Genomic DNA, 14,386 nt, shown 5'->3' on the forward strand with positions numbered 1-14,386 from the left:
GTGCTCTGCTTTGGACAGAGGCTGCCCTTTGCATTAAGGACTTTCACTGCTGGGGGTCAGAAACACGAGTTCCAGCCATGGCACAGAAGGCCTTTGCCATCCCCATAATCCAGAGGACAAGCCTCAGCCCCTGGCACAGCTTCCAGCCTCAAGACCCTTGCACCCCCCCACCCCACGCTAGTTGTCTCAGAGGGCCTTAAAAATCCCCCCAACTCCATGTGAGCCCAGCAAGCAAGGAAAAGGACATCTTATTCAAGAGAGAATTCATCTGCTATCCTGTCTTGCAGGCAGGCGGGAAGTCCAGGAGGGACAGGGCTAGCAGCTAGGGGCTGGACTCTAGTTGTTTTTTTTCCCTTCCTTCCTTCCTTCCTTCCTTCCTTCCTTCCTTCCTTCCTTCCTTCCTTCCTTCCTTCCTTCCTTCCTTCCTTCCTTCCTCCCTTCCTTCCTCTGTTCCTTCGTTCCTTCCGCCCTCCCTTCCTTGCTTTTTTGTTGGTTGTAGGGCTTGAACACAGGGCCTAGGTGCTGTCCCTGAGCTCTTTTGCTCAGGGACACTCTACCACTTGACCCACAGCTCCACTTCCTGCTTTTTGATAATTCATTGGAGATAAGAGTCTCACAGACTTTCCTGCCCAGACTGGATTCAAACTGTGATCCTCAGATGTCAGCCTCCTGAGTAGCTAGGATGACAGGCGTGAGCTACCGGTGCCCAGCGAGGTCCCATTTTTCTTAAGAAGGGAACCAAGGCTCCAAGAGGCCAAGGACTGACCGGAGGTCCTACGGTACGCACACGCACGGGTCCCGCTGGGGGCTGGAAGCCTGTGCTGCCCTGGGCGCGTCGCAGGCCTCCTTACCTGGTGCAGGGGGATGACAAGGAAGGCCCCGCCACCAGCACACTCAGTGACGACGGCAATGAAATGGGGGTTCACGGCACAGAAGTGGTTGTCGTGGACGCTGCGGGTGATAGGCACCGAGTCGTAGCAGTTCTCTTTGCTGGCTGCTTTGCCGAAGACGTGGCGGAACTTGGAGCTGCGGTACTGGGGGTGCCATGACATCTGTGGGCGACAAGGGGGACGAGAGGCCTGAGGCTCAATGTAAGTAAGATGACACACCGGGACGGCGGTCAGTGCTACCTGGACAAGTGACCTGCTAGGAAGGCCACCAAGTGAGCAGGCTGTAATTGTGGCTTTTCCTGCTCCCTCAGGGAGACAAGCTGGGCCGCTATGCCAGGCTTTTCATCTCTTCAAGTATGTACACAAAGCAGAGAAACCACCGGGGACTTGCCACTCCCCCTCCCATCTCACCCGAGCCCACGGTGCTGCCCCAGCCTGGCCTCCAGTTCCAGCTCTGCCCTTACCTACTGAATGGGCAAGAGATCTAACCTCCATGTTCCTGTCTGTACAATGGGATAACAGAAGTCTCAGACAAATCAGGTGCTGATGGCTCACGCCCATAATCTTAGCTACTCAGGAGGCTGAGATCTGAGGATCACGGCTCCAAGCTAGCCTGGGCAGGAAAGTCCATGACATTCTTATTTCCAATTAGCCAGCAAAAAGCTGAAAGCAGAGCTATATCTATGGCTTAAATGGTGGAGTGTGTCTTGAGCAATCTATGGCTTAAATGGTGGAGTGTGTCTTGAACAAAAAGAAAAGCTCAGGGACAGTGCTCAGGCCCTGACTTCAAGCCCCAGTACACACACACACACACACACACACACACACACACACACACACACACACACACACACACACACACACACACACACACACACACACTCTCTCTCTCTCTCTCTCTCATATATCTGTCATGAAGGTATGTATCCCTTTCTGGAAAAGATGCTGTTGGCTTTGGGGGATAATACCAGTGGTTGGTGAAAGAGAGTGAACATTCTTGCCTTTTGGCCCCAGCCCAACCAGACCTGATGCCTCAAAGGAAAGCTGCAGAAGTGGGAATGAGGTGGCACCCAGCAGGCCTGTGTGCATGGTGCAGGCGTGGGCGGGCATGCGTGCAGGAGAAGCCCGCAGGCACGGGTTGGCCGTGTGCAGTGTGTGTGCGCATGTGCGCGAGCACCACATTCAGCACTGACTCCCAGGTGAGGACTCCCGAGGGTGTGCACTCAGGGCCAGGGCCTGGCTCTAATGACTCAGCAATCATAGAAGGGAGTTCCGCTTTCTCTGCAAGCAGGAACATGCCTGGGAGTGAGGACTGCACAGCCTGGGGACAGGCAGGGACCATAGCCAAGCCGCAACCAAGCCTCCTCCGTGGGGCACAGGCCTGATCCCATGCATTGTGCCACCGTCCCACCCGCAGTGGCCCCACGGCCAGGCTCCTCGGACTGTGGATTGAGCTATGAGTGAGTTTAATGTAGCTCTGTGCTCATTCCTTCATGCCTGGCAGTACAGAGGCCAGGGCCCTGTCCCATACCAGACAACCACTTGGCAATGGGATCACAGTCCCTGCTGCATGAGGGGAAACGGAAGCTGAAAGAGACTTGGTGAACTTCAGATGGGTACCAGCAGCGCAGGTGGACATCAGGTTAAGTCCCTGCTCTGAACAGGATGGTGGTAGTAGTGGTGGTGGGGTACTGTGTGTGTGTGTGTGTATGTGTGTGTGTGTGAGTGTGTGTGTGTGTGTGTGTGTGTGTGTGCACTTAAGAGAGAGGGAAAGAAAGAAAGAGAAAAAGAGAGGAAGGGATGGACGGAGGGAGGGAAGGAGGGAGAGCAAGAGGGAGAGGGAGAGAGAATGTTCACCAGAGCCTCTCTTCTTTGCCCTAACATCATTTCAAGACAAGGGTTAGCTACAGGGTAGATGAAAGCACCCAGGTGGGTGTGACACAAGTCTTTCACCATCTCTGTAGGTGGCTTTAGGGTAAAGAATGAAATAACCTGGTTTGACACTGCCAGCTACCATAATCTTTATGTAAGTTTGTGGTTCCACACACCTGGTATTTCAAGGGTTTGCCTGTATCCCTCTTAAAGTTTGACCTTGTGGGCACAGAGGCTTCCCCTGTCAGTGTCCCATGCGGTGATCTGAAGAACCCCACTTCTGTCACTGCCAAAGTGAGTGGGGGTGTGTGTGTGTGGAGAACCACAGTATACCTTGACACTTTAAGAAATAAAAAGATGACAGCAAGAGTAAAGAATATTCTATCCAGGTGTTAGAACATTGTAGGCCCACACCTGTAATCCTTGCTACTCAGGAGGTTGAGATCTGAGGATCATGGTTCAAAGTGAGCTGCAGCAGGAAAGTCTATGACACTATTATGTCTAATTGTACATCCAAAAGCCAGAAGTGGAGCTGTGGTTCAAGTAGTAGAGTATTAGTCTTGAGCAAAAAAGCTCAGGAACAGCACCCAGGCCCTGAGTTCAATCCCCAAGACCACCACTATCACTACCAACAAAAACCCCCTAAATCCCAAAAACCAAAGCCAGCCTGGGCTAAACAGACTTTGCCTCTAAAAAAGATAAACAAACAAACAAACACATATTCCTTCCCATCTCTGGGGGTGGGGTCCAGGCCACAGCCATCCTCACTGTGCAGGGAGTCCCAGTGAATCTCAGCTGGTGAGAGTCTAGCAGAACTTCCAGTGGATGTGACCCAGTGCTCTCACAATGGAGTTCCCAAGGGCATCATTTCAGAATTGCACATTCTCAAGCCCTGCCTCACACACTGAACAGGCTGCTGTAGGGCGGGCCAGCCTGCTGGGCTATGTTCTAACCTGCCTCCCTTCCATGTGGCGAATGTCAGATTTGAGATGCCAGGCATAATGGATGGGTTGCTGGCAACACCCGAACCCACTGACCAGTCTCAGCACCGTACACTGCCCAATACAAAGCCAAAGTCAAAGCCAAAGAACGTGGCATTCCTTATGAAGCTACATGACTAAGAAATGGAACCCATGGCCGAGCCGCTGGCTGTAACTGTGCACAGGGGACATGGAGAAATGCCCCTCCATAAGGAAGGGATCAGCAAACTCTAGACTACAGGAAACCCTCTGCATTACATTATCATGCACCTGTGTGTGCGTGCGTGCGTGCGTGCGTGCGTGCGTGCGTGCGTGTGTGTGTGTGTGTGTGTGTGTGTGTGTGTGTGTGTGTGTGTTGGTACTAGGACTTGGACTCAGGGCCTCACAATCTTGCTTGTTTTTTTGTGTTTTTGTTTTTTTTTTTCCCACTTAGAGCTGGTTCTGTACCACCCAAACAACACTTGCACTTCTGACTTTTTTGGTTAACTGTTGGTAAGAGTCTCTGGGATTTGTCTGCCTGGGCTGGCTTTGAACCTTGATCTTCAGTTTTCAGCCTCCTAGGTAGCTAGGATTACACAGGTGGGACCACTAGCACCTGGCTCATTATCTACTTCTGATAGGAATTCAAACTGGATCAAAGAAGACTAAAAACTTAAAGCATAAGGCAAAAGCTTGACGATACTGGATTTGGCAATGATTTCTTTGCTATGTCACCAAAAGCAATGCAAAAAATGGACAAATTGGACTTCATGAAAATCAAAACTTGTTTCTCAGGGATATATTTTTTTGGGGGGGTCCAGTCATGGGCCTGAACTCTGGGCCTGGACTCTGTCCCTCAGCTCTTCACCTCAAGGCTAGCACTCTGCTACTTGAGCCACAGCACCACTTCCGGCTTTTTTTTTCTGCTTATGTGGTGCTGTGGAGTCGAACCCAGGATCTCATGCGTGCAAGGCAAGTGCTCTACCATTGAGCCACCTTCCCAGCCCCCAGGGATATTTTTTAACACAGTAAAGATGCAACCTGTCAGAGGAGGATACTCTTATGGGAGGAACACAAAGACACGGTGCCTTTGTGCCTCTGATCATATAAATTATATTTATCAGTGAACTCTAGGGGAAAAAAAGGCAACCTGTGGAATGGGGGAAAATCATGTATCTGGTCAGAGACGGATACACAGAATACATATAGAACTCTCAAAACTCAACAACAAAGTAAAAGAGCAAGCCAGGCATGATGGCTCATACCTGCAATCCTAGCTATTCACATATCTGCAATCTTAGCTACTCACACACCTGTAAGCCTGGCTACTCACTTGTAATCCTAGCCACTAACACAACTGCAACCTTAGGTACTTAGAAAGGCTGAGAGCAGGAATATCATCATGGTTTGAGGTCAGCCCAGGCAAATAGTTCATAAGTCACTATTTCAACCACTATCCAGATGTGGTGGTACATATCAGTCATCCTAACTACACAGGAGGTGTAAATAGGAGGATGGTAGTCCAGGACAGCCCAGAAACAAATTAGAGATCCTATTGGAAAAGTAAAAGGTCTGGAGGCATGGCTCAAGTAGTAGAGTGCCTGGATAGCAAGCATAGGCCCTGACTTCAAATCCTAATACTACAAAAAAGAAGGGGCAAAAGACTTGAGACAGCTCTCTAGAGAAGATATACTAATGACCAACGAGCATATAAAAATATGTCCAACATCATTATTGTTAGAGAAATACAAATAAAAACCACACACAGTCAGATCAGATTCTGTGAGCCTCAAATTGGGGGAGTCTAGGTTAACAAATTAAAAAGCCCAATGTGTGCCAATGCCACCTCACATCCATTGGGATGGCTGGAGATTGAAGCCAGGGCCTTGCCCAGGCTCGGCAAGTGCTCTACTGCTGAGTTCACCCCCATGGATGGCTGTGACAAAAGCAAAAATAAAAACCCAGAAAAATCACAAGTGCTGCTGAAGAATTGGAGAACTTGTGGGAAATCTGTACAACCACTGTAGAAAACAGTACCATGATCAATAATTCTTCACAAATTAAACTAGAATGACCAGCATTTCCACCTTGGAATATATATCCTGAAGAATTCAAGGCAGGAGGTTTGGGATATGGCTCAAGTCATAGCTCATCTGTGAGGTTCTGGGTTCAAAAGCCAGTAGCACCATAAAAAGTAAGCCTGTAACAGAATACAAATGTATTGTGCACATATACACGCAGATACCACATAAATATTATATAATCTCTAAAAAAAGAATTGCCGAGTGCCAATGTCTCATGTCTATAATGCTAGCTACTTAAAAGGTTGAGATCTAAAGATCAAGTTCAAAGCCAGCCTGGACAGACAAATCCTTAGGAGATTTTCCAGTTAACCAGCAGAAAGCTGGAAATGGTGGTATGACTCAAGTATAGAACAACACCCTTGAGCAAAATAACTGAGAGCTCAAGGTCTATTACTATTACTGCCACCCAAAACCAAACCAAACAACTAATCACAATTAGCACTGGGCATAGTGGTACATACCTGTAGTCCCAGCTACCCAGGAAGCAGAGGCAGGAAGAGCTCGTTTAATCACAGCCAGCCTAGGCAAATAGTGAGGACCTGTCTGGAAAACAAAACTAAAAGCAAAGGGCTGGAGGTGTGGCTCAAGTGGTAGACAGCTTGCCTATCAAGTGTGAGCCCTGAGTACCATAAAACAACAAAAACGAATCAAAAGTAAATGAACATAAAGCTCCAGTACACCATCTCTCATGTTTCAGTCTCAACTTGGTCCATGTGGCCATTTCTTCTCTAGTAACATAGGTAGCACACCAAACTACAAACAACAGCTGCAGAGTATTACTTTAACAGTTAAGAACATCCATGTACATCACCAGTCCTCATGAAGTATGATTTTTACAGAGAGGTTAAGCAACCTAGGTCACAAAGCCGATGAGTGATGACACTGAAATGAGAATCTGGGTAGTCCAGAACTGGCTCGCACCTTGCACGGGGCTAAGAGCACAGTGTGTGTGTGTGTGTGTGTGTGTGTGTGTGTGTGTGTGTGTGTGAGTGTGTGTGTGTGTGTGTGTGTGTGTGTGTGTGTGTGTGTCCATCCCAGTGCATACTTAGTGTTCAACAAAGTTTCACTGGTGAGACCTCAGGGGCTTCCAATGTTTATAAAACAGTCAGCTCTGATTGAGTATATCCAGTTTGTTCTGCAGGACTCAAACTAGGGGAGTCTAGGCTAACAACAACAAAAACCTCAAACTAGAAAGTTTAAAACTAGGGGCTGGGAAGGTGGCTCAGTGGTAGAGTGCTTGCCTAGCATGTATGAAGCCCCGGGTTTGATTCCTCAGTACCACCTAAACAGAAAAAGCCAGAATTGGCGCTGTGGCCTAAGTGGTCAAGTGCTAGCCTTGAGCAAAAGAAGCTCAGGGACAGTGCCCAGGTCCTGAGTTCAAGGAGACAGACAGAGAGAGAGAGAGAGAGAGAGAGAGAGAGAGAGAGAGAGAGAGAGAGAGAGAGAGAGAGAGAGAGAGAGAGAGAGAGAGAGTTAGTTCAAAATTAGGCTGGTATGGAAGTGGAGCTGTAGCTTAAGTGGTAGAGCAATAGCCTTGAGTGAAAAAGCTAAGGGACAACACCTAGGCCCTGAATTCAAGTTCCAGGACTGACATAAATCAAACAAACAAAAAAAATCATGCTGGGGTCTAACTCAGTGGTAGGGCTGCTGCCTGGCATTCACAAGGCCCTGGGTTCAATCCTCAGTACTGAAAAAGGAAAATTCTCACGGAGTCCTGATGATCCCCAAACACATCATTGCAGGGAGAAAGCTGACAATAGTCCCAAGCTGGTCAAGATTCCCAAGAGTATGGCTGAGAGGATGGGGGTGGGAGGGCAGAAGCCTGGGGCAGTCCTTTGGATTCTCCATCAGCCACAGCTTAGGCAAGCACTCTGAGCGAGGGTGAGCAGACCCTGATGCTCAAAATCTCCATGCAGGCAGAGGCGTCCCGCAGAGCACGAAGGAACACCACGCCGCCTCCAGCTCGCTTGGCCCTGTCCCCTCCGGCCCTGCCCCGGCTCCCCTCCTCCACTCTTCTGGTCCAGAACAGATGCCTCCTGGCAGGCCCACAGGAAACACAGATTGCTGTGGGCAGCTGCCAAGGAAAGACCTTTTTCCTGATGCGATTAAGGCCTCGGTGAGCGCCTCTGCCCACATCTGACGCTGTCCAGACCAGATGGAGGGAGGGAGGGGCACATCCCCAGACGGCGGCTCCCAGGTCTCCCCACCATGGTCCCCATTATGCCAACGCCTTCCTCTCCCTTAGGAGGCTTGTTCTCTTGGGGGCTCTGTGTCTCCCTGCCACCCCCAGGCCTCTTATATCTATCATCCTGGTACGCCATTTCTCTTAAGCCTTGCCCAGAGTCCCGTAGTGTGGAGCACAAAGACCTACGCAGGACCCATCTCTCGCGTCCTTTTCCCCACATACTTGCTCCCCAAGAGCCGGGCTGGCTGGGGGCTCTCTTCAGCATGGACCTTCCCAGATGCCCCATCTTGCCCCCCCGCCCCGCTCTGTTGGTGGGGGAGGGGAAAGTCCTTGGCTGGCCCTTGGCTGGGCTCATAGAGTACCCTTCCTCTTCCTCTCCTCCTGGACTGACTCCCAGAGCTCTCCCAGGTCCTCTCCATCCTGTAAGCCCCTATCCTCACAGACCTAGGTCAAGGAGAGAAGCACACCAAGATCAGGTCCTGCAGCTCCTTTGCCTCTGCTGCTGTAGGTGCATCTTAGAGGCATCCTGCTTAACCGTGCTGGGTCTTGAGGACTAAAGGGGATGAGGACTAAAGGGGGGAGTTGCGCTTTCCTTCCCTACCTCTTCCATGGAGCTAGTAACCCCAAATGGCCCCCCTCTGCCCACCCACTCTGGTGCCCACCCAGAGGCTTGTGGCTGGCCGTCTTCTACCAGGAGCTCTGGGCAGGTTGACAGCCCCAACTCCTGCACTGATTTGGCCCGTGACCTTAGGCAAATCTCATCCCCTTTCCATCAGACACCTAGGGAGCTGTCCACGTGCCAGCTGTCCCAGTCCTTGTAGGGCTGGTCTTCAGCCTTCCTGGACCTTCTGAAGGACAGAATGGAGCTTCCTGATCACTCCCCAACCCAGGCCCCTGACCAAAACTCCATTCACGTTTATTGCCCCACAAGCTTCTTATCTGGGAGTTTCAGGCAACAAGGGTCACTGGAGATTTTCCAAGACGCCTCCCAAGGCTGAAATCTGACACAGGGCTTCTGGAGTTGTCTTTAGACAGAGGGGCCCCGAAGCCCCAAGGCAGAGAGCATGCTTTGCTCCTGAAGAAACATCCCAGGGAGGTTCCTGTGTTCTATTTTCAGTGAGGCCCCAAAGACCACCCCACCACCACCAAAAAAAACCATCCCTTGTCACCTGTCGCAGGGACTTGCTGCCAAAGCCATCCTCAGAGCGGGTGCCCTCTCTGAGCCTGACACCATGGACCAGAGATGAGGGTGAAGGAGTCAGGATCAGGCTACTGACACTCTGGATGAGCAAGGCGGGGAAGAACCAGCAAGTTCACCACAAGCAGAGAGAGGGAAAGGCAGCCCTGGCAGGAGGAGCTGCTGTGCCTACCACAGCTAGCCTGGTGTTGTGCTAAGGCTCACAGTGTGAGGGTGGGAAGCAGGTGCCCAGCCAGGTGCAGCGACCCAGAGGGCTCTGAGTGCCAGCCTAGGACTTGGCCCGGAACAGGAGGCATGGAAGTGCATGACCAGGCCTGTAACCGTTGGTGCTGAAGTACTCTTGCTATTAGGAAACTAGCATGCTTGGCCTGGAAGAAATGTTTTCTTTCCTCAAGCCTGGAAGAAATAACACCCTATGGAGAGAGCTCTGGGGACCTCCTTGGATGGAAAGGAAGAGGATGACTGACCTGTGATGGGGTACCAGATAAGAATGCGATGGTGCTGGGTGCCCATGGCTCACACCTATAATCCTAGCTACTGAGGAGGCTGAGATCTGAGGATCACGATTCAAAGCCAGCCCAAGCAGAACAGTCAGTGAGACGCTTATCTTCAACTAATCACAAAAAAATCAAACCCAGAAGTGGATGTGTGGCTCAGGCAGCAGCACTGTAGCCTTGATCAGAAAAGCTCAGGGACAGCACCCAGACCCTGAGTTCAAGCTCCAAGACAGGTACAAAAAGAAAAAAATTGAAAAAAAAAGATTGCAGATGCTGGGCATCGGAACACTGTCTCCAAACTCAGTCCTAACACAGGACAGTGATGGGAAATTCTTTTGTTTCTCTTCACTAGCTTATTACCATGGAGATAAGTGCTGTGGCTCAGCCATAATCAATTCCCCAGATAGGGGCTGCAACAGCTGGCAGGAGGCTAGAGGCCTTTGCTCTAATCCAGTGCTCAGGCCCGGCCTGCAGGCAGGGAGGGTTGGGAGCCAAACGGCTTCTCCTGGATTTTGGCCTCAGGGTTTAGGGATGCATAGAGTAAAGAAAAGATGTCAGTGCCCTGTAGGAAGAGGCACTTTCGGCCTGCCCCAAGACTGGCTGCTGGACCACATGACAGCACTTCATGTCCTCACAAGGCTGGGTACAGCCTAACAAGTTCTGGGTGCCCAGGAGGCAGCTGGTCCCAGCTACTCGAAGAGGATGGCTATTGGGCAGCCCTGCTCACGATTCACAAAGGCCTTCCTGGTCACCAATCACTCAAGAACTGAGGGTTTGATCCTCTATCTCCTCATGGACCTTGCAGACCCCTTAACTGACTTGGAACAGGGCAGGAACAGAAACTCATATGCGACAGTTTCTCTCCAGTGATGACAGTCTATCTATCCATCTCAATAGCAGGCAGCTCAGGTAGAGCCAGAGACAGGCATCCACAGAAACCCAGACCCACCTTCCCCAGCTCCTGGCAGACAGGGAAGAACGTAACAGACTGAAGTTCTCAACCAACTACAGCAAGCGAGCAACTACAGCAAGCAAGGGCTCTGAGGAAGACCAGAAAGAACCAGAGGATCTTGTGGGGTTTTTTTTCCCCCCTTTGGTACTAATAAACTCAGGGCCTTATTGCTTCCCAGGACAATGGCTCTACTACTTGAGCCATGCCCCAGTCCTCCCTCGACCTTTTGCTTGTTATTTTGAGGAGAGGGTTTTGCATTTTTGTTGGGGCTGGCTTTAATTTGAAACCCTCCATATCTGCACCTCCATGCCTGGCCTCTGTATGAAACCTCTCTGTGTCCCCAGCTTCTCCTACTTGTAAGTGAACTAGTGCTGTAAGGTTCCAATGAGTTTATTCATTGAAAACAAGAGCTGTGCCTGGCTTGGGGACAGAGTTCTTCATGACCTCATGTAAGCAAGACCAGTGCTAGGAGTTCAACTGAAAACTCGTGGTGGTGATGGATACATGACAATGTGATATATTGTCACTCTATTCCTGCCACAGAAGGGCATACTCAGCTACAGATGGCTGGGATGGTAACTGTTCTGTACATTTCACCCCAACTCAATAAAGAGAAGACAAGAGTCATTACATAGAGAGATTTCCTGAACCCTTTGGCAGAGATGTTAGTGGCTCCCATCTGCCAGCTTTCCTGGGCGGTCCTTACTTACTAGCTCTTTCTGACCCTGGGGCCTAGCTGGGAGTCTTAGCGGCAGAAGTCAGGCTGCTCCGTGCTTCTCTGCTGGGGTGCAGGGGTTCTAGGGGATGAGGAGCCTCCTCATTTCCCCAAGTGTCTCTTCCCTACGCCCAGATAGAGGAGTGGTTCTCCCTATCAACTTCCCTCTTCCTGGAGCCTGGCTCCAGTGTCCTCATCTATAAAATGGGAATGACATCCTGCCTGTCCCCTATCCTCAGAGGCTTGAAGAGAGGGAGAGAGGAGGCAATGGGGGGCCTGGGTCATCCACAACATACAGTGATCCTGCCAATGGTGGCTGAGAGGCAGCTGCAAGCTAGGCACACAGGTAGGTGCCCTGCCATGCACCAGCTGGCTGGCTGAGCTCATCTGTATGAGTGGGTCTATGCTCATCTGAAGAGTGAAATGCCAGTATGTCCTTCAGGCATCTAGAATCCCACTTGGCACAAGGTCAACTCAACTTTGTGCTTGTTTGTATAATCAATTTAAAGGAAGTATATGAGGATCCCTTTTATAGAGCCAAGCACCAGCAAAAACAGGATTGACAGGGATATTTAACAAAAGCAAACATAGGCCTTCAACATGCCATGAGAGCACAAGGAATCCAAGTTCCACAAAGCTTCTCACCGCAGCACTACCCAACACTCTCAAGATTCGGGGCAGGGAGGCACCAAAGCCCAGAAGTAGAAGAAAACCGAGAAGGCTGTGTAACCCCTCCCCCTCTTCATGCTGATTCAGAATCTAAAGCTCTGTGATTGAATCTATTTCTCAAATGATCTGAACACCGTATTCTATCTGGGCAAGGAGCCACGAGTATCCCTAAGATGCCCAGAAATAGAACCCCAGGTGGGGGCCCATGGGAAGATCTGAGGGGTTTGGCATGCACCATGCCAAAGATGAGGAACTCACTCCTGGGGAAGGAAGAGCTCAACAGCCACACTTCCTCTCTCCTAGCTGCCTCCCATTGCCACATCTCCATCCTGGGGGCCCACCAGCCCCACCTGCCACCTCTGCCTCATTAACAGCAAGGCCGAGACCCCAGAACCCTCCTGAGTGTGGGACCCTGGGCGCGTTCTGATTAAAGCTGGGGAGTTGTTCCTGGTGTGACTCACTTCCGTTGCCTTTCCCTGGTGTTCCACGGGCTGCCCCATCTCTCACCTTGTCTAGATTCTGAACTACACTCCAGCCTTAAGTGGGGAGCAGGTTCCCAGAGGGATCCCAGCCTCTGATCCTGCCCCTGAAAGTTAGTGGGGTACAGAAATTGAGTCAGTATGCCCAGGCACACTGGCCCACACAGAGCAGAACCAGAAACAGGATCAGGTCCAGGAGTCCTGTCCTCTAAACACACAGAACAAAGTGCCTTTCATCTTGTGCCTGGACATAGTACCAAATATTTTGTTCCTTATCTGTATTGCTCTAAGTACTGGTAGAAGTTTGTATGAGGAAGGACAAATTCCAAGACAACCAGAGAGGGAAGAAAGGCCTTATAATGGTGAGCTCAGGTCATTACCCCGGGGGCCCTCCCAGGTTCAGACCTGTGAAAGTGGAACTCTTTCTCCAGCGAGTGAGTGGTGTGGGCTGGAAAGGTGGAGGCCTTGGGGTCTGGAGGGAAGACAGACTTGAAATCCCATGGCCCCTCCTGCATAGGGTAGTTGGAGCACAGTCCCTCAATCTACCTCTTCCAAGGACACACTGGATGCTGCCCAGCGGCAGCTAGTGGACAGGGGATGGTCTCTGCCCTGTCAACAGGTAGACTGATGAAGGTGTCACACCCCAGGAAACAAAACTCAAGCGCAGTCAGGGTGGTGACAGCAACATGGAAGAAATGAGGAGGTTAGAACAGGGGTCCTTCAGACGTTCTCAGTTGTTCACTATAGTCTCTACGTATGTCCATACACGCATACATTTTTTAGGAGGGGTACTGAGATCAAAGCCAGCGCCTCCCATTTGAGCCACACCTCAGTCCTTTTGCTTGTTTGCTTTTCTGATAGAGTCTTGCTCTTTTGCTGAGGCTGGCCCCAGACTAAGACCCTACCTTTTAGCTCTTGAGTAGCTGAGATGGCAGGCATGTACTACTAGGCCCAGCCCTGATCACTCTGCCAAAGAGAAAAAAATAATTGAGCTCACCCCCTACCCACACTATTTCGTATTATATACAGATCACCATCGTTGGTAGCCTCAAGACACAACATGTACATGGGTGAGGCATCACCATCCAGCCTAAATATCAAATTGTTTTTCTTTTTTTCTTTTGGTTCATGTGTGTACTGGTCCTGGGGCTTGAATCTGGGCTTTTTATACAAGGTTAGCACTCTACCACTTGAGCCACAGCTCTACTTCCAGCTTTTTTTTTTTTTTTTTTGTAGTTAATTGGAGATAAGAGTCTTGTGGATTTCTGGCTTGGGCTGGCTTCAAACCATGATTTTCAGATCTCAGCTTCTTGAGTAGCCAGGATTACAGGTATGAGCTCGTGGCTCATACCTGTATTTTAAACAAAGCCCCCAGATTAAAACATAAAACCTGACATGGACTTTTTGCAAACTCCGTTAGCCTGCCACTGTGTTGTCCCATGGCTGATCATGCTAGAAACCCGGGGTTAATTCTCCAAAGTCCTTGCTCAGACATGCTGACACAAGGGCGACTATTAACCCAGTTTCTCAGTAGGAACTGATTAAAGCTAGGCAAGATGGCATACTCCTGTGACCTCAGTGACTCAAGAAGTGGAGGCCAACCTGGCCAAAAGTAATCAAGACCCCATCTCAAAACCAACATTCTAACAAAAGAGCAAAGATGGTACAGCTTTAGCCTAGCAAGTTCAAGGCCCTGGGTTCAATCTCCAGGAGCAGCCACTTACCCATTTTTTGAGGGTTAGTTACTGGTGTTTAACAGGTTAAACAATGACCTGTAAATACAACCTGGATTCACTAGTTTGCCTTCCCCTAGGTTAATGAACCAGGTTACTTAATTGGGATGCTCTGCAGACCAAAGAGTAGAGTCCTTGTCACCCCTTTTCTCA

General features: G+C 50.2%; 1 protein-coding gene across 2 annotated transcripts in view; it reads right to left on the reverse strand.

The window, feature by feature from the left end:
* Positions 1-14,386, reverse strand: part of Coro2a (coronin 2A) — a 53,245-nt gene that overhangs the window by 23,446 nt on the left and 15,413 nt on the right. For both annotated transcript variants that reach the window (XM_070010479.1, XM_070010472.1), the window contains one exon: positions 852-1,052. In XM_070010479.1, coding sequence (XP_069866580.1) covers positions 852-1,052 — 201 coding nt within the window. The remainder of the gene's footprint in view (positions 1-851; positions 1,053-14,386) is intronic.

The sequence above is a fragment of the Dipodomys merriami genome, unplaced genomic scaffold, assembly GCF_024711535.1.
Source record: "Dipodomys merriami isolate MVZ:Mamm:240054 unplaced genomic scaffold, mDipMer1.0.p SCAF_11, whole genome shotgun sequence".
Taxonomy (NCBI): Eukaryota; Metazoa; Chordata; class Mammalia; order Rodentia; family Heteromyidae; genus Dipodomys; species Dipodomys merriami.